This window comes from Malaclemys terrapin, chromosome 2 (assembly GCF_027887155.1).
Source record: "Malaclemys terrapin pileata isolate rMalTer1 chromosome 2, rMalTer1.hap1, whole genome shotgun sequence".
In the NCBI taxonomy this organism is placed as follows: Eukaryota; Metazoa; Chordata; order Testudines; family Emydidae; genus Malaclemys; species Malaclemys terrapin.
Genome location: NC_071506.1, coordinates 212704071 through 212727346, shown reverse-complemented (window position 1 = coordinate 212727346; position 23276 = coordinate 212704071). Strand labels below are relative to the sequence as shown.

The following is a 23276-nucleotide window of genomic DNA, read 5'->3' as shown; positions in this document are numbered from 1 at the left end:
TGTCATCAGATCTGGGCCATGAAGCTGGGTCCCCATACTGTAACTTGTTTGTAGCTTCCTCATCCTTTCTTCCTTCTACTTCATTTACTTCAATTTCTGCGTGTCTCTCTGAAGGTGAATAAATTTTCTCCACTTCCATATCAGTCTGATGCTGTGAGCTGCCTTCATCTAGAAGTAAGTTTCCATCATCTTGAGTTTCCAAACTGCTTTTTTGTGGATGTGAGCTACCCTCATTTCAAAGTAATATACCTTCATCTTGATGTTCCAAACTGCTTCCATATGGATGTGACCTAACCTCCTCTCCAAGTAAAATTCCTTCATCTGGATGCTGTGAACTGCTTCCATCTTTATTTGGATTAAAGAGAAGATATTTCAGGAAGGATCCCTGCTGTTTTGCTCTGTCCTTTTCCTTCTCGGCCTTTCATTTACAATACTCGGCTCCTGAGGGTTTTCTTTTTCCTCTTTCTGCCATGGGGCATTTGACTATTGTTATGTACTGTGCTCCCAACTGCAAGCATTATAGCGTTAAGGATGGCTGACCACATTGCTGACCACATTAAACCACATTGCAGCCATCCCAACACATCTTTTCACTGCTTAAAGATTCAATGATTAGTAACATACATTCACCTATTAAAACAGTTACAGCATTTACACGGAAACAAAATGACCTTTTTCGACATGATAACCCGACATCTGTTGTTTGGAAAGTAATCCCCGTCCTCACTGTTACCCACTTGAAGTGTGGCATCACTTTCGTAGTCTATTAAGCATTAATGCTGTTACTTTTATTTTGTGGACCTTATTTATTACACATGAACCAGTTATAACAAAGAAAAGTTCATAATTATATAGCCCGATAATAACGCTAAGGTTTAATAACGCTTAAAGATACTCACATTTTCGATTTATAATGCTGAAAGAAGTTATTCTTTGGCATCAAAAAAACACAATTTTCCACAGTATTCACTCGATTCTTAACCATCTACCTGCAACGTGTGTTAAAATGACTGTTTAACATGTCAACTCGTGATATCTCTGCTCCACATGAATTTTCAGCTATGCGACCTTGATGTATATTCGAGTTAGGTGTCACTAGAATTGCAGATCTTGCCGCTGGCAGATGTGTTTAATTGTGGCTGAGTTATTGCTTACCAAAATTGCGGAGTGGGTCATCTTGACCCTCCATCGCAAACTGAAAAAAAAAATTTGCTAAAATTTTATTTATTTTTGCAGTAAATAAAAGATTTGGCATATTAATAAATTCTCAGAAATGTAGAGAAATGAATTATAATTCATATTCCCTCTGTACACACACAAGAATTGAAATAATGACATCCTAGTTATTTTATTTGTATTTTTTTAATTGTTTCCACCACACCCCCCTCAAATTTGGTACCCCATTTAATTTGCACCCTAGGCAACCGCCTAGTTTGCCTGCATGGACGGGCCGCCCCTGCTTCTGTCACAGGAAAGGGGGCCAGACTGCATGATGGGAGACTTCATCTTGGAAGAGTGACTCCCTTCCCCACCTGACCTCCCCAAAAATGGAGGAGCACAAAACTGTGCAAGCATTCTGACTGTGGTTAATTCATATGCAGAACTTTCTTCATGTTTAGAAACTTAATCAAGTGGCTTTTTATTTTATTTTATTTTTATTTTTTTTGGTGTATTGGTATTTGTATTTCTGTTGCCTAAAATATTGATATAATAAAGCCTGATTCTGCCTTCATTTTCACTGTTGGAAATCCACGGACTGCACTGTCTTTAATGGTGTTACTCTGGATTTATTATGATGTAAAGCAGTGGTTCCCAAACTTGTTCCACCACTTGTGCAGGGAAAGCCCCTGGCGGGCCGGGCCGGTTTGTGTACCTGCCGCGTCCGCAGGTTCGGCTGATCGCGGCTCCCAGTGGCCGTGGTTTGCTGCTCTGACGATGGGAGCTTCTGGAAGCGGTGTGGGCCAAGGGATGTACTGGTTGCCACTTCCAGCAGCTCCCATAGACCTGGAGCAGCGAACCGCAACCACTGGGAGCCGCGATCGGCCGAACCTGCGGATGCGGCAGGTACACAAACCGGCCCGGCCCGCCAGGGGCTTTCCCTGCACAAGCGACGGAACAAGTTTGGGAACCACTGATGTAAAGGAAAGCAGAATTTGGCTCAATAGTTGTATTAAAGTACATAAAATTTGACTGTGTTCTTACTAATATCCAGAGTTACAAAGTGAAACAATTAAGATTACATTATAGTTATAACACTGTTGGGTTATTTTAATTACAGCAGTAGTGAGGATAATTGGGAATTGTATTTCAGCTACATGGTGTGGGGGTGTTCACACGAGAGGCCAACTTCTCCTAACAGTTGCATCAGTGCATCCCCCCTGAATTCAGTAAGGTTTTCAGATATAACTGAGAGGAGAATTTTTCCCTGTAGTTGTAGCACATGGCAAGTAGAAGTATGTACTCAATATCAAATGTTGTTTAATTTTTTTTTTCCCTGTCCTGGCCTAGGGTCTATGCTTTAATGGAAGTGCCTTTATTTTGTACCTCATTGCTGCCATTGTAAATGCATCTTCAGTTACCAATGAGCAGAACGGCCACAATTACAACAGCTGGGCAGCTTCTTCAGTGAGTTATTTAAAAAAAATAATTAAATGAATATATTCTATGTATAAGAATGGAATTTTCAGAAGTGTGTGCTGAAATGGGAATATCCTGTTTTAGGTTTTGTAAATCGACAGAGCTCTCAGCCCCCACGTGTGGCCTTCACCAAGGTCTCAGCCCTCCTCCCTCTCACCCCTCCCCCCCGCCAGGGCCATGGGGGGGCTGAGAGCAGGGAGCAGGGGCAGGGTTTCAGCCAGAAGAGGCGGGGCTGCAGTTGGAAGAGATTAGGCAGGGGCTAGGCTCCACAATGGGAAACATCACCCGCCACCCATGTGGAGGACCTCTTCTCTCTCACCTCCCTGGTGTTTAGTGTTTTATTTCCCTCTTGGCACCTCATAACTAAAGGCCTGTCACTCAATGGGTGTTGCTTTTGGCAGGAACTTGTTTGGTGCTATACAAGTTTCTGTGCTGATTCGGGTCTTTAAGCAGAATGCATTAATGCTCCACAGATCAGTCAGATCATCTGAGATGTCCTGGGACCTCTTCGATAGCTTTTAGTACTACTTGCACATAATGCTGTTTAACTGCTAAACCTGGATTATTACTCTGAGAGCTTGTTAAATGTTCCTCCATCCCCTGCTTATTCCTAAAAAGAGATTTTTAAGAATTCAGTAGTAACAAAATCATCTCCACCCAACATGCTCTCTTAACTAAAAGAAAGCATTCAGGTTTTTGTTCATGAGCAGTTCAGGAAAGATTCAAAACTTCCCAAAACTAAGAATGCAACAACATTCTCATGGTGTTATATATTAACCATATTTTACACCAATTCCTACAATTTGTTTGGTGCTTCTGATTAAACAAAGCTCACCAACAGATATTATATACTCTTTAGCATCATTATACAGGTGTCTAATCTGAGCCCTAATTCTTCTACCCTTATACATGTTCAGTGGTACTTTGCTCTAGTAGTAAAGGTGACAGAATCAGGCCCATGACAACATATAGAACCAGATACATTGTACCTGTTAACCCTGGTTGGTCCTAAATTTTTATAATTGCTTAACATAAGCTGTCTATTTTAAATAACTTTCAGTGATAACAGAAGCCTTACCCACTGGCACTGGGTGGTATTAAAATATATAGAATAGCTGATGTGCAGCTATTCGAGTAATACATAAAAAGTTTAAAGGAGAAGGGGGAAGAAGTATATAGTGTAAGAAATTGGGACAAGAACAGTAAAAGCTTGCAAAAGTTAGGTACTGTATTTACAGTAATGGTCTGACTCTGTCACCATATTCACTTTGAGTAGTGCCTTCCTCCATCAATATGGTCCTATTGGAATAATTAAATAAGTTGCTTCTCTTTGTGAGTTAAGTTGGCAGGATCAGATCCTAAATGAGCACCATTTTTATTAATGTAACTATTTCTCTTCTATCGAATCCTTTTCATAAAATTAAAATGCTCTAAAAAGATACTATTTTTTTCTAATGTTTGTTTTTTCTTTTCCCTCTCTCTATAGTTCTTCGCCTTTGTGGTTACCTTCTGCTATGCAGGAAATGCCTATTTTAGTTTTATATCTTGGAGATCATGGACCTCACAGTAAATATTTTGTTTAAAAAAAAAAATGTGGATATAAGATCTCAGGAAGATTGTACTATGTGACCGAAAGGTTGGGGTTTTGTATACTACTTTTCATTAGAATTGATGAGAAAATTATTTAAGCTGTAATTAAAATGGATACTTATTTATAAAATACTATTGCCTTTAGTGATGACTAACAGATTTTCTCTGTATTGTATGATAAAGTAGTACAAGTAGCAAAATTTCATACTGTCTTTTATCTTTTAAAATTAACATGGTATTTTCCTAGAAATTATATAGCTATAGTAATCTGCTAATAAAACCTACTCAGATGATGTGCCAATTTTTTCAAATTTAACTATTTTTAAATGTCACGGCTGTACTTTCTGAATAAATGCCACAAAATAAAAAATGAGACTTTGATATTATCTCATTTTTTGTGTGCATGAAAAACTAAGCACAAGAATGCTTTAAAATAAATGTCCTGATTTTGAATGTATTCAACTTTTTTGCGGGGGGGAGAGACCCTTTTCTTTCATTCAGATACTATGCAAAACCCTGATCTTCCCAATTTGTGTATTCCATTCCATCTACAATCACCTTTCTGCTCTCCAACGAGGAGGGCTGCAATAGAGCCTATTAACTGAGCTCCAAAATTAGCCAGAGGGACTGTTGCCTCCAGAAGCTGAGCACATTACCTTTGATAGTGTTCTTGTACCCAACAGGCCTAAGGATCACGAGATGTGGAGCCAAGAACTGAGCCCAGGTCTCTTGGTTTTTTCATTTGGCTTAAGTTGAACATATTGAGTATATCATCGAACACCTACTGAAGATGTTGCCTCTTGTTTGCCAATGGGCAAACAAATCTATCCCACCTGCCAAAGGGTCACCTAAATGCTAGTAAATAATATAAATGTGTTCTCTATAGGGTAAGCGCCAGAGTGGAGGTGGTAAGCATGAAGAATTCCCTCCAACCTTCCTTTGCCTACCACCAGCATCTCCAAGATGTTAATTTGTAAATTACCCTTTTTTACTTTGTATCTCTCATTTTTTACATATCTTTTGCATTGGTGAAGTAGAACTGCAAGTGAGTGACTCATAACTGACAAAGCTCTGCTACCATAGCCCCAGGGGTTGCTTTTTGTCAACGTAGCTAATGTTTGTTTAAGGAGGTGGTGTTCCTACACTGACAGAAAAACCTCTGCCAGCATAGCTATGCGGGTGCAGTCTTCGTAATATAGACACGCCCTCTATCCTGATTCACACCTCCTTAAAGAGCTAGGTTTCCCCAATCCTATACATCTAGTCAGGGCCGGCACAACCCATTAGGCGACCTAGGCGGTCGCCTAGGGCCTACAATTTGGGGGGTGGCGACTGCAGCGGTATTTTGGCGGCAGGACCTTCTGCCACCTCTGGGAGGCGGCATTTCGGGGCGGGACCTTCTGCTGCCTAGGGTGGCAGAAAAGCTGGCGGTGCTCCTGCATCTAGTACTATTGTAACGGGTAAATCCCTTCTCCTGACCTTCAGAAATCTTTGACCGTTCCAGCTGTTGAAAATCTAGTTGGCTCAATATTAAGGTTGATTTTTGTCATTGGTATTGTTAGTAAAAACCATGGACAGGACATGGGCAATAAACAGAAATTCACAGAAACCTGCGACCTGTCCATGACTTTTACTAAAAATGTGGCGGGGGACTAACAGGCAAAGCTCCAACCTTACCCCGGGCAGCAGCTCCAGCCAACAGACATGGAGGTCCATGAAAGTCATGGAATCTGTGACAAAATCATATCTTTACTCATTATAATTTGTATTAGGGAAATCTGAGGGTTAAAGGAATAGAACCTGTTTTGAAGTACATATTTCTCCCCTTTAAATAAGCTAACTACACCTCTACCCCGATATAACGTGACCCGATATAACACGAATTTGGATATAACGCGGTAAAGCAGTGCTCCGGGGGGGGGGCTGCGCACTCCGGCGGATCAAAGCAAGTTCGATATAACGTGGTTTCACCTATAATGTGGTAAGATTTTTTGGCTCCCGAGCACAGCGTTATATCTGGGTAGAATTTTAATATGCCTTCTCACATGTTTCAAATGTTGATCACACAGCTGATGTATCTGTTGAGTGGCAAAATCCTTCAACATAAGGGAAGCCAAGTTATTTAAATACTTGCATTTATTATATGTCTGTGCAGTAAAGATCAAATACTGGACTGCCCCCTGTGGTGGCAGTGAAGACAAATGCATAGTTGTTGGCCTATCTACACAGATCAAAGATTTTTGTCATTAAAATTTTATAGGATCTTCTGGTGGTTGAATAAATATCAAACATCTAAAAATGGTCCAAATGATAAAACTTGTAAATATGCCTTCAAATGTAGCTAAATTCAAAAACCTTATCAGTGATTTCCCATCAATGGCTATAGAAATCTAATAGAAATTCACTCTCAAGTGTAATTGGATTTACAAAATCTCAGCCCAGATGTATATATGCTCTTTTCCCTCCCTAATTAAATATGGATGAGAAAATTAGTTTGGATTCTGTCATACAAGTGCTAAAACAGACGTGTTGTGGCTTTAGGTACAACTGTGCACTCCTAAAGATAGAAATAAACTTTAACACCCCCCCTCCAACCATTATGTAATTAGCTTATTAGTAAAATATTAACTTTGTATCTACTTCATCAATATTTTATTAATATTTTCTCCATTTAGTTTTATATTGCAAATTTAAAATACTTTCTATTAACGTGTAACAAATTTTCACTGTAAAATATCTAGACTTCTACTAAAGTTAAGTGCTTGTATATTGTGGGATGCTGATGTCAATTTATAGTCACCAGGACTCATTTTACAAAAAGCTTATTTACAATATCCCTTATTATCCTATGTAAAGCATGTGACACGATGCAAGTAAATCAAATCAAAAAAATTATAACCAAATGTTAAACCTAAAACTCAATACAGTGAGGTTCCGCTACCTATGTTCTAGAGTGGGGAATTTGTACCAATCTTCACTGTAAGCTGTTGCCTCTATTCCTGTGCATGCAATAGGACTACATGCATTACTTAATCAGCCTTACTGTGGTGATGATACTGTTCTACAGGGACTGAGCTCAACATAGTGGTGCACCAGTCACATGTGTACACCCCAGCCACTCATGGAAAATGGGGGAGAACTATGAAAACTGAGGCAGTGGTATGGAAATCTCCAGATTCCCTAACAGAAAGAGGAGAAAAGCCACTACTAGAATCTTCTTCCAAAGGGGAGGAGAGAAACACACACCCAAGAGTACTGAACTTGCACTCTGGAGAGAGATGGAGAAGGAAGAAATCGTCTTACTGGTCAGCAAAGAGTAGAGGGGATATTTTCCTCCTATGTAAACTCTTGACTTTAATCCATGATCCATGTTGAAGCCCCATTAATGTTGTGAGGTTCTTTCTTTCTACAACCATTCAAATCTCTCCTCCCCAACTAGCCAAGGAAATCTCTTGAGTGATCAATCTCTTGCACAATGAGAAACAGAGGGCCAGTGCTATAGTTGTAGTAATTAGTCACATGAGTATGAACAGCATATGCCAGAGGTGCCCAGCCTGAGCAGGAGCCAGAATTTACCAATGTACATTGCCAAAGAGCCACAATAATACGTCAGCAGCCCCCCATCAACTCCCCCTGCTCCCAGTGCCTCCCAACCACCAGCAGCCCCGCCGATCAGCGCCCTCCCCATCAGCTGTTTCATGGCATGCAGGAAGCTCGGGGAGGAGGGGGAGGGGGGTGGAGTGGGGGCAAGGCCTGTGGCAGAGCCAGGGGTTGAGCAGTGAGCACCCCCTGGCACATTGGAAAGTTGGTGCCTGTAGCTCCATCCCCGGAGTTGGTGCCTATACAAGGAGCCACATATTAACTTCTCAAGGCCGCATATTGTTGGAACAGGATTTTATAATGTCCCATAAGAATTAATGTATGATTTGATTTCATTCTGTCAGCCACCCTTTTCGAATAGCAGAAAGAAATGACAGACCAGAACGATCCTTATGACTGATTATGGTCACCTTTTTGTTTTAGGATAAGTTATAATGTCTACTATGGTTTCCTATATGTATTACAAATTAGGCACTCTAGTTAAATATACATTTCTTTGTTTTAAGGTTTTAGTAAGTAAGAGACAGGATCTTGTATTGTATCTATGTTAAGGAGATTAGAGGAATGTTGAGGGCCTGAAGCCCCAATGTGAATTGTTTTAGTTATAAGATTTAGCAAGATTTGATTTATAATGTATTCTGCTAAATATACAATACTGCTGTCTGTATACCTTTGAAGGTTTCTGTAAGAGATTGTTTGTGTGAATGAGGAATGCATGTATCAGGAAAAGATAAGGTGTGAAAGCCACCACAAATGTCCAAATGGTCAAGAAGAAGTGAGAGACTTGGAAAGACCAGGAGACTTGGAAAGACCTCCATTGTATCCGATGCTAAACATGTTAGCAGCATTGATGACCTCAGAGGTGACCCCCGAAGGCGAGACAACAAATAGGAGATAACGATGGGAAGCCCGATAATAACCATCAAATGATAACACCACTTAAGGACTAATGATGACAGGGTGACATTGCAAAATGCATGGACTCAAATGGGCATTTACAACTATAAAGCTGGGGTGTTTTGCCATGGAACTCTGGGTTCAGTCTGCAAAGCCTCAGAGCATCGGATCACGACCAACAAGAGCCCAGCTCCACACTCGTGCTCAATCTAACTGGCCATTAGATTGACTCGAGCTACAGCAGACTGGTAACTATGAACATCACTGACAGGACTGTGTGTGTGTGTGACTGAAAAGCATATGCTAACTGTTGTATTTTCAATAAATGCTTCGTATTTGCCTTTCTCTATAAAGATCCTGTGTGCTTTGTATGAGCATAACAATATGGCTCCAGAGCTACAGGTTGGCCAACCCTGGCATATGTCATGCAGAGAGACTGGCTGTTCCCTTTTCTGAGGTATGTCTGTCTTTCCAAACCAGATAACATATTGTGATGAATCACACAGAAAATATGTTCAGAAAAGAAAAACAAGCATGTATTTTTAAACATGAGGAAATGTATAGTTTCCTCTTTTGAGCTTTGCTAGACTTTCTGCATGAATTCATTCCAGCTGTGTGGGTGTTACAATGATTTGAGCTTTACATTTTATTGGTTTCTGTGACCATTTAACACTAATGCTTCCATTTTCCAAACTCATTTGTTTTGTGAATAACAATACATTAATCAGAAAGTGTGCTTTTTGTTAGCATTAGTCTTCCATGAGAAGCTAGAGTATTACCTGAAACTATGTTTCAAGTAAAATATTGAGAGCACCCTCACTGCAAGAATATCATTTCAGCATATAACAGTGTGCCATGTGCACTTGGGGATCCATCCAAAACTTGCCAGTGTCCAGTGCACTGTCTTTTGGGAAGTTTTGCCTATGTATGCTAGGACAGAAAAGAGTCACGCAGAGGAGCAAGGGGTCAACTTCCCAGCAGGCAACTTTCTCCATCCCATAATGTCATCCGTATCCCATAATTGTTGCACCTTTTAAAAAAACAAAAAAACCCAAAACCCTGTGCTGCCCTCCTTGCTGTCCACCATCTCTGACACTATTGTCAGGAGTGTTGCAAGCACAGGACACGCTCTCCTCCAGTATTTGCAGAGGTGCAAGAAGAACCAAATCAGTGGGGAACATGCTGATTCCATGCAGGACAGATGTCTGTGGGACATAGCAAAAACCAATTCAAGGTTAGTGGTGGTGTTCATGGAGCAGCTGCAGAGGGTGGAGCGCCACTTCTGCACCTGAGAAACAAGCACAGACTGGTGGGATCACATCATAATGCAGGTTTGGGATGACAAGCAGTGGCTGCAGAACTTCTGGATGTGCAAGGTCACATTCCTGGATCTGTGTATCGAGCTTGCCCGAGCTTTCCAGCACAGGGACATCAAACGGAGAGCTGCACTGACAGTGGAGAAGCAAGTGGGGATTGCACTGTGGAAACTTGCAACACTGGATTGCTACCAGTCAGTGAGAAATCATTTTGAAGTTGGAAAATCCACTGTGGGGGCTGTTGTCATGCACGTATGCAGAGTCATTAATCATCTCCTGCTAGGCAGAACTGTGACTCTTCGCAATATGTAGGACAAATTAGAGGATTGGGCCAAAAGAAACCTGATGAGGTTCAACAAGGACAAGTGCAGAGTCCTGCACTTAGGACGGAAGAATCCCATGCAGTGTTACAGACTAGGGACCGAATGGCTAGGAAGCAGTTCTGCAGAAAAGGACCTAGGGGTTACAGTGGACGAGAAGCTGGATGAGAGTCAACAGTGTGCCCTTGTTGCCAAGAAGGCTAGCGGCATTTTGGGCTGTATAAGTAGGGGCATTGCCAGCAGATCGAGGGACGTGATCATTTCCCTCTATTCGACATTGGTGAGGCCTCATGTGGAGTACTGTGTCCAGTTTTGGGCCCCACACTACAAGAAGGATGTGGAAAAATTGGAAAGAGTCCAGCGGAGGGCAACAAAAATGATTAGGGGGCTGGAGCACATGACTTATGAGGAGAGGCTGAGGGAACTGGGATTGTTTAGTCTGCAGAAGAGAAGAATGGGGGGATTTGATAGCTGCTTTCAACTACCTGAAAGGGGGTTCCGAAGAGGATGGATATAGACTGTTCTCAGTGGTACCTGATGACAGAACAAGGAGTAATGGTCCTCAAGTTGCAGTTGGGGAGGTTTAGGTTGGATATTAGGAAAAACTTTTTCACTAGGAGGGTGGTGAAGCACTGGAATGGGTTACCTAGGGAGGTGATGGAATCTCCTTCCTTAGAGGTTTTTAAGGTCCGGCTTGACAAAGCCCTGGCTGGGATGATTTAGTTGGGAATTGGTCCTGCTTTGAGCAGGGGGTTGGACTAGGTGACCTCCTGAGGTCCCTGCCAACCCTGATTATTCTATGATTCTATGACATAGTGGATAGATTTGCAGCAATGGGGTTCCTGAACTGTGGTGAGGCAATAGACCACCTTGCTCTAGAGTATATCAACAGAAAGGGCTACTATTCTGTGGTTATGCAAGCATTGGTGGATCACTGGGGGTGCTTCACCAACATCAGTATTTGCTGGCCAGGGAAAGTGCATGACATGTGCATCTTTAAGAATCCAGGATGGTTCAGAAAGCTACAAGCAAGGACTTCCTTGATTGGCAGATTACCATTGGCTATGTTGAAATGCCAATAGTGATCCTGGGGACATAACCTACCCCTTGCTCTCCTGGCTCAAGAAGACGTAAACCGGAGACCTTGATACCGCCAATGAAAGATGCAATGACCAGCTCAGAAGGTGCAGAATGACAGTTGAATGGTAAAGTGAAGGGATGCTGGTATTGTTTACTCACAAGACTGGATCTCGGTGGAAAAAACAGTTTTGGGGCCGATTAAGAATTGTGTGGTGCTTGGTGTACATCTATGAACGTAACACTGTTAATGCACCTACTAATCTTGTGGTGCTTGTTGTATGTTTATGATTATTATACTGTTCGTCACTGATCCTATTGCTTGTCATACTGTACAATAACAAGTCAGTGGGGATTTCAGTACCACTGGGTACTCTACAGCATATGGTGGGAACTAATGAAGATTAATTATTTTCCAAATGGAATTTTACTGAGTGACAAAAATACTGCAAAGAAGAAGTCTGTGCAAGTTAAAAGCAAATACATTAAAAATTTACAAGCGACAAAAAGTCCTGTGGCACCTAATAGAGGCACTAACAGAGGTATTGGAGCATAAGCTTTCGTGGGTGAATACCCACTTCGTCAGATGCATCTGATGAAGTGGGTATTCACCCACGAAAGCTTATGCTCCAATACGTCTGTTAGTCTATAAGGTGCCCCGGGACTCTTTGTCGCTTTTTACAGATCCAGACTAACACGGCTACCCCTCTGATATTAAAAACTTAATAAATCAATAGAACAAAACTTAACAAGGGGACAGAACATTCTTGTACATTTTAGTGACACATACAGCAACCGTGGCTCTCACAGGTAAGTATGTAAAGCTGTGGTTGTCCTTACTATCCACCTACTGTGGAGTGGCAGGGGTACGGATGTGGCCCCTTAATGCCACATGAAATGTTGAGGGGGGGTATAAGGAGGTGCTGTAGTGCAGTTCTCCATGGACTGCAAAGGGAGACGAGCCTCTGATAGTTGAACCTGTAGGTCCACAAGATCCTGCAGCCTCTGTGTTTGCTGCTGGAGAAGCCCCATTATGTCCTGTGCATCTCCCTCCCCTCTTCCTACTGAGACTCCTGTGCCTTTCTCTTCTCTGCTCTTTACTTCTCGATGTAGTCTGCAATATTTAGGCCCTCTGCTCATAGTCTGATGTGGCCCTGGCTTGCAGGATCTCACTGAACATGTCATCCTGAATCTACTCTTCCTCTTTCTTAACTGACTCAGGCGTTCTGCAGGCGTGTAGGGGGAATCCCTCAGGGCCACAATGGCAGCAGCTACAGATAAAGCACACAGAGGTACCATTGTTTGTATAGTCACAATGAAAAGTGAAAATTAAAGTTCAGAACTCCCTTCCCTTGCTCTCCTACAGTTTTAAATATGACGTGCTTATTGACACTTCTGCTCAGGCGTGCTTGTGCAGGGCACCACTCACAGCACCAGCTACGGTGAGTATGGCCTGCCAGGAGTGAGGGAAATGAAGAGGGAATTGCCTGGTTGCATGAAACTATGAGTACAGGGCAATGGCACATAATACTGGCACCATTTTCTACAGGTGGTAGTGATTTTAGCTGATATCTGACTCCTGAGGGTAACAAAGGCACAAGAGAGAACAGCTGCTGTCCTGCAGCTGCCCAGGCCTACCCAGACACTAGGCTGTTTATTGCAATGGTGTCTGCCAAAGTTTTTGCTACCTAGCATGGAAAAGTGTCCTACCACTCAGGAAGAAACAAAGTTGCCATCCTTAGAAACCTTCAGGGAGAGGATTGCTGAGTTCCTCCATGAAAATTTCATTGTGATCTCTCAGGGGATTCAAGGGACATCCCTGTGTACATAAACTGTTTCACATGCCCCTTACCCCCACCTAACTGTACAGAGGAATGAAAAGCAGATAACAACTCTACCTCTTTTTGTTGTACTGCTACCTCTTCTAGTATGAGTAAATTAATGAAAAGTCAATAGTTGTGTCCTGTTAAGTTGGGGGTGCCATCAGTATATTCTTGTAGCAGGAAATACATTTACGCACTTACTCAAGGCTCCTTCCCCTGCATCCATGATCAACTGCCCCGATGGACTGGACTGCAGTGGAGGCTCAAACAGGCAGACCTAGACCCCTCCCCGGTTGCATGTTCCCCATCCTCCTCCTCTTTCTTCTCATTGTCCTCGCTGTTCACGGCAGGTGTCTGTGTTTCAAGATCCTGGGAGGTATCCATAGTGGGCTGCGGTGTGTTGATGGGGTCTCCACCAAGTATGGCAGGCAGCTCTTCGTAAAATAGGCAGATCATTGATTTGGTACCAGATGGACTGTTCACCTCTCTGGCTTTCTGATATGTTCCTTCACTTTCACGTGACACTGCTGCTGATCCCTGTCATGCCCCTTCTACTGCATGCCCCATGCAATCTGCTTATAAACATTCACATTTCTACATATGGTCTTTAGCTGTGCCTACACAGCCTCTTCTCCCCACAGGCCCAGGAGATCCAATATCTCCTGTCTACTCCAGGCCAGAGTGCATCTGGAGCATGTAGCTGGCATGGTCGGCGCGGCAGTTGCAGTCAACAATGGAGTAGTGCTAGGCATGCTCACTAAGCTGGACAACCAAGAATAGACCTTTCAAAAATTGGTGGGGGCTTTAAAGGGGGGAGGGGGCTTCCAGTCTCCGTGACCACGGGGCAGTGGAGTTCACAATTGTAACCAGAGCAATCTGTGTCAAACTTTGTGGGACAGCTGCTGAAGGATTGTTAGGTCACACACGTGTCTGCAGTCTTGATGCGTTGACCTTAGTACAGTGGTTCCCAAACTTGTTCCACCGCTTGTGTAGGGAAAGCCCCTGGCGGGCCGGGCCGGTTTGTGTACCTGCTGCGTCCGCAGGTTCGGCTGATCGCGGCTCCCAGTGGTCGCGGTTCACTGCTCCAGGACGATGGGAGCTGCTGGAAGTGGCAACCAGTATGTCCCTCGGCCCAATCGCCAGGGGTTTTCCCTGCACAAGCGGCGGAACAAGTTTGGGAACCACTGCCTTAGTACATCGCCTGTGGCTCAACACTGCTCCAGAAGGTGGTGTTACTACATTGCTGTAAAGGGGCCTGGGAGACAAATGTAAGCATAGACACATGAACAACGAGGTTGATGCAGGGCTGCCTAGAGGATTCAGGGGGCCTGGGGCAAAGCGGGGGAGCTGTGGCACTTGTACTCACCCAGTGGCAGTACGGGTCTTCAGCGGCATTTCGGCGACGGGGGGCCCTTCAGTCGCTCCACGTCTTCGGCAACACTGAAGGGCCCCCCGCTGCCGAAATGCCGGCCGAAGACCTGGACCGCTGCCGAGCCAGGGCTTGCAGGACCCCTGCGGGGCCCGGGGCAAATTGCCCCACTTGTGCCCCCCCCCCCCCCCGGGTGGCCCTGGGTTGATGCCAGGCAGCTAAGGTTGACCTAACTTTGTGGTGAAGAGCAGGCCTTAGTTTCCCAATCTGGAAAATGGCAATGATACAACCGCTCCCAGTACTGATGCCAATTGCAAAATGCTTTGAGTGGCTGGCAAGAAGTACTGGTAGGATGAGGATTATAAATAACAGAGAGACGCAACAAGGGATCCTCTTTTACTGTATCTTATTGTCTATCCCGGACTCATCGAGCTGGGGCTCAGCCAGCTGTATCTCAGTCCTGGCACGCACCCATGTGCCTCTCCCGAGAGACTCAAGGCCGGGTTGCGTGTCCGAGGGCCGGGGGTGGAGGGTTCCTGTGGTAATTGTCACATGAGCAGGCTACGGGCAGGTGTGTCGGGTTGGGGACGCCGCAGGGTCTCCCTTTCCCTCCCCCACTTCTGAGGGCTGGGGCGGGGACTTCATTTCGAAAGCCAAGCAAGTGTCCCGTCTCTGCCCGTCTCCTGTTCAGCGCTGAAACTTTCTTGTCCCTGGAAAATCCCAGCCCACAGCCACGTCTCCCGCCTTTAGCCTTGCCCGCCCCTCACCCAAAGCCCCCGCGCCGCCGGCTGAAGGGCGGGGCGCGCTGCTCTGCCTCCTGCCCGGGGGCCGGGCCGGGCCGCCTGCCCCGCCCTCTGCGGGGTGACCAGCCCCGGAGCCAGCCGCCAGGAGGAAGGAGCCGTCGCCGCTTGAGCGCGGAGCGGGGCGCGATGTCTCACGGGGCCCGGGTGATCCGGACGGGCTCCAGCAGCGGGGGCCCCGGCAGCTCCTCCTGCCCGCCGCCCCCGGGGCCGGAGCCCGGGCTGCTGGACGGCGGCTACGCCCGCTCCTGCTCGGCGATACTGAAGGTCGCCCAGATGGTAAGGAAGGTGCCGGGCCGGGGAGCAGCGGCCCCCGGGAGGGACCCAGCCAGCGGGCTCGGTTCCCGCGGAGCATCCCGAGGGAGGCGCCATGTTCCCCCCTCTCTCCCCCTGCAAGCCGGGGCGGCTCCTGCTGTCTCCGTGCCGAGCCCCAGCGACTGCAGCTCCGCTGTGGCTGGGCTCAGCTGGGGCCCCTCGCGCCCGCGTGGTTTCTCGTCCCCTGGCCTGCCCCGGCCACAGCCTCAGAGGCGAGGGCAAGAAACCCGGAACGAGCAGCCGCTGGGGGAAGTTTCTTCCTGAGCCCGGGGACTAACTTGTGCTGTGGGCTGGAGAGTGTAAATGCAATAAGTCATATTCCTAGCTACCCTACAATTGCAAACATGCAAAATGGGAACTGCCTGCCTAGGCAGGAGTACTGTGGAAAGGGATCTGGGGTTACAGTGGATCACAAGAGAAATATGAATCAACAATGTAACACTGTTGCAAAAAAAAAAAAAAAAAAAAAAACATAGTTCTGGTATGTATCAGCAGGAGTGTCGTCAGCAAGACGCAAAGTAATTCTTCTGCTCTATTCCGGGCTGATAATGTCTCAGCTGGCATATTGTGTCCACTTTTGGGGGCCACCTTTCAGGAAAGATGTAGACAAACTGGAGAAAGTGCAGAGGAGAGTAACAAAAATGTTTAAAGGTCTAGAAAATGTGACCTATGAGGAACAATTGAAATTCCTGTGTTTGTTTAGTCTGGAAAAGAGAAGACTGAGGGGTGACAACAGTTTTCAAGTACATAAAAGGTTGCTGCAAGGAGGAGGATGAAAAATTATTGTTGTTAGTCTCTGAAGATAGGACAAAAAGAAATGGGCTTAAATTGCAGCAGGGGAGGTTTAGGTTGGACATTAGGAAAATCTTCCTATTCCTGTCAAGGTGGTTAAGCACTGGAAAAATTGCCTAGGGAGGTTGTGGAATCTCCATCATTGGAGGTTTTTAAGAACAGGTTAAACAAACACCCAGTAGTCCTGCCTTTACCTAGTCCTGCCTTGAGTGCAGGAGACTGTACTAGATGACCTATCAACGTCTCTTCCAGTCCTACATTTCTATGATTCTATGTAGCAGGAGAAGCATCTCTTGGCCACATAACTGGCCGCTCCTTCTCTCACCCCCTAATTGCCTCCTTTGGATGGTCACTAGAAATGTTCTGTTGCATTTAAAAATCCAAAGCCTTTCAAATGCTGTGGGGTTCACACACTCTGCACGTAGTCCTGTTTGGGTCTGGATTCCGAGCACTACAAGATGGGGTCATTTTCAGACTCTGGTTCTGGAATCCTATGCCTCATTCCATAGATCCTCAGCCTCCCTTGGACTTGAAGAAAACCATTTGGGGCTCTCACTGTTGTTGTTATTAACTTGCATTTTTGTGGCACCTAGAAACCCAGTCATGGACCAGGACCCTGAAGTGGCCAACCCTTTTACAGAATTCTTGTTCCTAGGCATTCAGCTGTAAATTTAGCTGAGATAATGAGGGATTATTTTTTAGTTACTCTTTTACATATTTGGAAATAAATTTGTGTTTGTTTATTTTGTTACTGATTCGCCTGGGTTGTTATTTAACTACAGGATATTGTGTGAATTTTTATTCTTGGTTTTATAAAGAAAAAAAAGATGTCTTGTTCTTGTGAAACACAAATTTACTGTCAATTAAAACAGTCTTTTTGATTTTTCTAAAGCATATGATACAAAGGCATATTCAGATTATATACCTAGAATAGCAACATTTATGAACAGTGTTTTATGTTCCACCTAACGTCTTGGCTAGAATAAGTTTTTAGGAGATGAAGTGACTTGCTGAAAAACACAGTGCTAAATTCAAAGTAAAAGCTAAGAACTGTAATGTTCCATGTCACGGCAGAATGAAATCAAAGCAGTGAGTTTGATTTTCAGAAGTAATTTGAGCATTCAACCTCACAACTCCCATTAATTTCAGTGGGAGTTATGTAGCTTAATTTATCAGTTGCGTTTGAAAATTGCAATCTGTAACTCAGGTTAAACAAACTCCTGTCAAGGATGGTCTAATTATGCTTCAGTGCAGGGGGATGGACTAGATGACCTCTTGAAGTCCCTTCCAGTCCTAGTTCCAATTTTCTATGATTCTGTATTGAGACAGGTAACTGAACATTAGTGGGGCATATATGTATTCAATGAGTATCATACCTTGGTCACTAAACTCCAAAGTCCTCTCCCACAGTGAGTTGGGATCACTGTATAAGATCTGTTTTCTAGTGCACTCTCTTTTCTTTGGCTTGTTTTCCCCAAACTCTGATAGTGGGGGTTATCCACAGGACATGACGACGTTCTTTGCGGGTTATCACGGTGTACAGTGGCTGAGACTATCCGAATTAAAGCAGGCAGTTTGCTGCAGTGACTTTAACAAGACGCAGCAAACCTTCTTGGATTGAAAGTGGTGTCATTTATCACTCTTGAGGTAACTGTGAAACTACCAAGTTAAAGAAAGTTCAGTTGGCTTCCGAGCAAATCATGAAAATGAGCTGTTTCTATTTCCTTCAGACGATTTGCTTGTCAGCTTCGCTGTTAGTGTGAGCGGTAGAGGTGAGCTCAGGTATCTATTGAGCTTCGGACAGTTGAGTCTCTTTCTGAAGTGGTGTCATGATGCTAAATAAACTTGAATCCATTCTGTTGAAAGATTACTTACTAGGGCAGGGGTCGGCAATCTTCGACACTCGGCCCATCAGGGTAATCTGCTGGCGGGCCGCGAGACAGTTTCTTTACGTTGACCGTCCGCAGGCACGGCCTCCCGCAGCTCCCAGTGGCCGCGGTTCTCTGTTCCCGGCCAATGGGAGCTGCAAGAAGCAGCAGCCAGCATGTCCCCGCGCCGCTTCCCGCAGCTCCCATTGGCCAGGAATGGTGAACTACGGGCACTGGGAGCTGCAGGGTGCCGCGCCTGTGGACAATCAACGTAAACAAAATGTCTCGCGGCCCACCAGCAGATTACTCTGATGGGCCATGTGCTGAAGGCTGCCAATCCCCGTGCTAGGGTTAGAAATAACCAGAACAATCTGTTCTGAATGAGCAACTCCAGCCAATGAAATATTCTCTCTGCTAAACTTTTTTTTTTTAAAGTCATATTATCTCGTCTCATAAAATAGTCCCATTGTGCATAGGCGTGACTCTGTGGGTGCTCTGGGGCTGGAGCACCCACGGAAAAAAATTGGTGGGTGCTCAGCACCCACCGGCAGCGCCCCGCCTTCCATGCTCCAGCTTACCTCCGCGAGTGCGCCACCGCGTCCTGCTTCTCTTCCTCCCTCCCTCCCTCCCAGTGCTTGCACCGCGAAACAGCTGATTCACGAGGGAGGGGGGAGAAAGGGGAACACGGTGTGCTGGGGGAAGAGGCGGGGCCAGGGTGGGGATTTGGGGAAGGGATCCAATAGGGGCAGGGAGGGGCGGAGTTAAGGCAGGGACTTTGGGGATGGGGTTGGAATGGGGGCGGGGCCAGGGTCAGGGAAAGGATGGAGTCAGGGCGGGGTCAGAGACGGGGAAAGGGGTGGTGGGGCACGGGCATCCACTGGCGCTGGAGAAAGTTGCCGCCTATGCCATTGTGTCCATGAAATTATTCATGATGCCAATTAATTCACGCCGTAGTAAGTTTTTGCAGGATTAGGACCTGAGTTTGTAAAGCACTGTATACAGTGGAGTGATATATATTCCTTAATTAATTATACAGGGATAAATTACAATACTGGTATAGTAGCAGTCTGTTCAGTGATAGAAGTGTTATGCCATTGGAGGTGAAAGATGGGTATAATGCCCTATGGGAGCACCATGCTTACTAGCAGCACTTGCTGTATCCTTTTTGAAGGTATACCACAGGGGTCTCAAACACGTGGCCTGTGGGACTCTTTCGTGCGGGTTGCCAAGCTCTCTACGCCCTCCCCACCCCTCTGCCTACCCTGTGGCGCTGTGAGTAGAGGGCTCCGTGCTCTCGCTTCCAGGCACTGCCCCCTGCAGCTCCCATTGGCTGGGAAAGGGGAACCGTGGCCAATGGGAGCTTTGGCAGAGGTACCTGGAGGAGCAAGAGCAGCACATGGCGTCGTTCTCTCCCCCTTCCCCCCGGGACGCTGGCTGCTTCCTGGAGCGGAGCGGGGCCGGGCCAGGGCAGGCAGGCAGGGAGCCTGCCCTGGCCATGGTGCATGGTGCTGCCACCCTGGAGCCGCCCTAGGTAAGCGGCGCCGGGCCGGAGCCCGCACCTCAACCCCCTGTCCGGAGCCCCATGCCACACCCTGCACCCCAACCCCGTGCTGCACCCCTCACCCCTCCTGTACCCCACACCCCAATTCCCTGCCCTGAGCCCCCTGCCGTACCCTGCACACCTCCTGCACCTCAACTCCCTGCCTTGAGCCCCCATCACACCCCGCACTCCTCCTGCATCCCCTGGGGGCAGGGAAGGGGCAGAGGTGGGGTGAGGACTTCGGGGAAGGAGTTGGAATGGGGGCAAGGAAGGGGCGGGAAGAGGTGGGGCAGGGGCGAGACCTCATGGAAGGGGTGGAGTGGGGGCGGGGCCAGGGGCAGCAAGGGGTAGGTGTCAGTGATGTGGCCCTCGGGCCAATGCACTAGTCCTCATGCGGCCCTTGTGGTCATTTGAGTTTGAGACCCCTGGTCTACCATGTGCACTCCCACTGACTGGCCCTCTGAATGCTGGAATTTATGCAATGAAAACACAGCTCTGGCCATGTCTCTGCTTTGCCAGGCACTCTTCTCTGGACAAAAAGTAAACAAAATGAAAAGGAGAGAGAAATGTGTACTTTCATTTTTAATATACAGTAACCTTGTAATGCTCCTTGTAATGCTAGCAAGGAAAAATTCAGAGAGCAGTAGTGTGGTTTTTTTTGTTTTTTAAGATTATAGTGTCTCTTTAATATATATAAAATAATTAAAAATAATTCTAGTACATCACCTGAATGTGCTGCAAGTCATAACACACTGGAGAGAGAAGAGGGACCCCTTTATGGCATCCCTCTGCCATGTATGCTTTTTCAGCTGTTGCTTTCTGTCAAAGATTTTAAAACAAACCAACAAGATCAGGTTTAATAGAGGTTTGAAAGCCTGATTGGCAATCTGAATATTATTACATTGTTGTGACTACTGGCTTGCAGTCAATTTGAAGATAAAGGATTATTCTGCTACAGGTCTCAAAGCACTCATGGTCATCTGTGGTGGTTAACCTGGACTGAAATCGGAAGTAACAAAAGTGTGTTTCCCGTCTATAAGATTACTGGAAATTGTGCTACTTTTCCACTATATAATTTCTCTAATCTTGCAAAAGAATTACAACTCCAAAGAGGGAACAAACATTGTACAGTAGGTCCTAGATTTTTGTTGTTTAAAGGGACATTCTACAGAAATATACTTCTACTTGAAAATCTTTTACCTTATGAGTATTACATGTAACATTTTAGGCCCTGATCCTGTAAGTTTATATTCATGGATGGTCCTTGTTCTGCATGGAGTCCCTGGGATCTGCCCATGTGTCTGAGCTTTCAGGATCATGGTCTAAAACTGATATAACTGAAAGAGAGTAAGGGGGAAATATTTCTCTATTTTTCAGTTTGTTTACTTTGTGCAGTTGACAGCATTTTTTTTTATAGTCAGTTTCTCTTATATGGTAAAAAAAAGTCAGTTTCCTGATATGTAAAAGGCCCATCATTTTTTTGTGATGGGCCTTTTACACATCAACAGGAAAGAGAGAAACCCTTTTTTTTTTTTTTATTTTATTTTAATATGAGCATGTGATTGTAAAACCATGAGTGTTGAGAAGGGAACGCTATTCTTTTAAAAGTGACCAGATTCCATACTGATGGTGTCACTTTAGTAGAAGTTTATATCCAAAAGTTAATCATGAAAAAAGCAGATTATAACTTGATGGTGGGGAAATAGCTCACATTCTAAATAGCTGGATTTTATATTTTTTACATCTCAAAATTGCCAAGACATCTTTGGCAAAAGTGACTATGTTGAATTCACACACAGAACACTTTTGTGTTTCCCAGCTAGTTCTGTAGCAGCAATATGCTCACAGTGTGTCTCTACACTAGAGAGATGAACCGTTTGTAACTGAATCAGCTTGGCAAAACCGTTTTGAGTGTAAACTCTTCAGTGCTCCACACTAACCATGCTGGTTTTTGTTTAAGAACCCTTGAATGTTTGCCCCATGTCCGTGCTAGGTGAGATGCAATAACCTCAAGGCACCTATCCTGCATTTCCTGTCACAGCTCGCAGAAGCTGGATCCTGGGAGACCTTGAAAGGCCACCAGTGCACTGTGGGACAGTAGTGTGAATCTGCATCCCCAGTGGCACTGTAATAATTCAGAGTGAAATTATGTCGAATACAAATAGTTCTTGGAAGCTACATAATCTGGCTGAGCACGTCTGTGTATGGACCTCACGAGTTTAACTTGTATTCTAGGGAGTTAGAACAGTTCTTGGAACAGTACATTTGTCTAAAGGAGGCTACAGACACTGGGCCAGATTTTGGCCTCCATGGAAGCCCATATATGCCAACCTTGTGGGCAGCAAAGCTAGTATAAAACCAGTTTAAGGGGATTCCTCAGTTGCGTAGGGCCAGTGGAATGGCTTTGATTGCACTACCATCACAAAGCTCCATGGTGCAGGGGTATGCTAGAGTGTGGTGCACCAAGGGAGGAAGAAGACATGGCCAGAGCTGTTGTGTACATAGGCCACAGTAACATAGCATAAATTAGCGTAGCCCTTGGGGCCACTCTGGTTTACGCCAGGGCCAGCTCTGTTCCCAAGCTGTCTATAGAGTCTGAGAAGTGTGAAGGTGGCAGACAGAAGTCCCCTCTGGGCAAAGTCAAACTGAGCTTGGCCCCAACCCAGAATCCAGGCTGTTATTCCCCTGACAGAGACGTTGTTCCTGAGTAGACAAAACCTGTTGTAGAATGATAAGAGACTGTAAACTGAAGTTGTGCTTAAGCTAAAAACAGTGATGATATTTTCAGCTCAATCTGAACCAGGAAAAAAATCAATCCTTACTAGATGGAAAAGAACAAAATCAATAGGGAACACAATTATCTTTTCAAGGCTCTGGAAGAGTTTTACAAACAATCCTGAGGTAAAAAAATAATAGAACCAATAAAAAAAATGACCGGACAGCTTCCTTTTTTAACTCCTTGGAAAAGCACTAATGCAATAACAAAATACATAGCTTTCCTGTTGTGTAGATATGTAGTTTCCAAGTTTTTTGTCTTGACAAAAGCAATTATGTGCTTGATATTTGAACTGTGAACAAGGCACCCTCTAATTCTAATAAAAGTAATCTTAGCTTGGTTTATAACTTTACTATAAAGTGTTCTGAAAATTGTAGGGTGTGTGTGTGTAATTTACACATACACAAAAGCTATGTTAAGAGAACATTAAGTTTGCAAAGTGAAGCACTCAAAAGTTAGGAAATGCCAGAGTTAAGGAGGCTTGTACAATGTTGATTCAGCCCCCTTCTGTGTGTCCACTGACAGTCTTTAATTATGTGATCACATACTATTTTTC

At 45.0% G+C, this 23276-nt stretch overlaps 2 protein-coding genes across 2 annotated transcripts in view; both read left to right on the top strand.

The window, feature by feature from the left end:
- Positions 1-9064, top strand: part of CMTM8 (CKLF like MARVEL transmembrane domain containing 8) — a 58026-nt gene extending 48962 nt beyond the window's left edge. Inside the window, exons 3-4 of the mRNA XM_054019846.1 lie at positions 2509-2625; positions 4124-9064. Coding sequence (XP_053875821.1) covers positions 2509-2625; positions 4124-4207 — 201 coding nt within the window. The 3' untranslated portion in view covers positions 4208-9064. The remainder of the gene's footprint in view (positions 1-2508; positions 2626-4123) is intronic.
- A 6351-nt stretch (positions 9065-15415) lies between these two features.
- The window catches only part of CMTM7 (CKLF like MARVEL transmembrane domain containing 7), a 33252-nt gene continuing 25391 nt past the window's right edge, over positions 15416-23276 (top strand). The window contains exon 1 of the mRNA XM_054019847.1: positions 15416-15708. Coding sequence (XP_053875822.1) covers positions 15559-15708 — 150 coding nt within the window. The 5' untranslated portion in view covers positions 15416-15558. The remainder of the gene's footprint in view (positions 15709-23276) is intronic.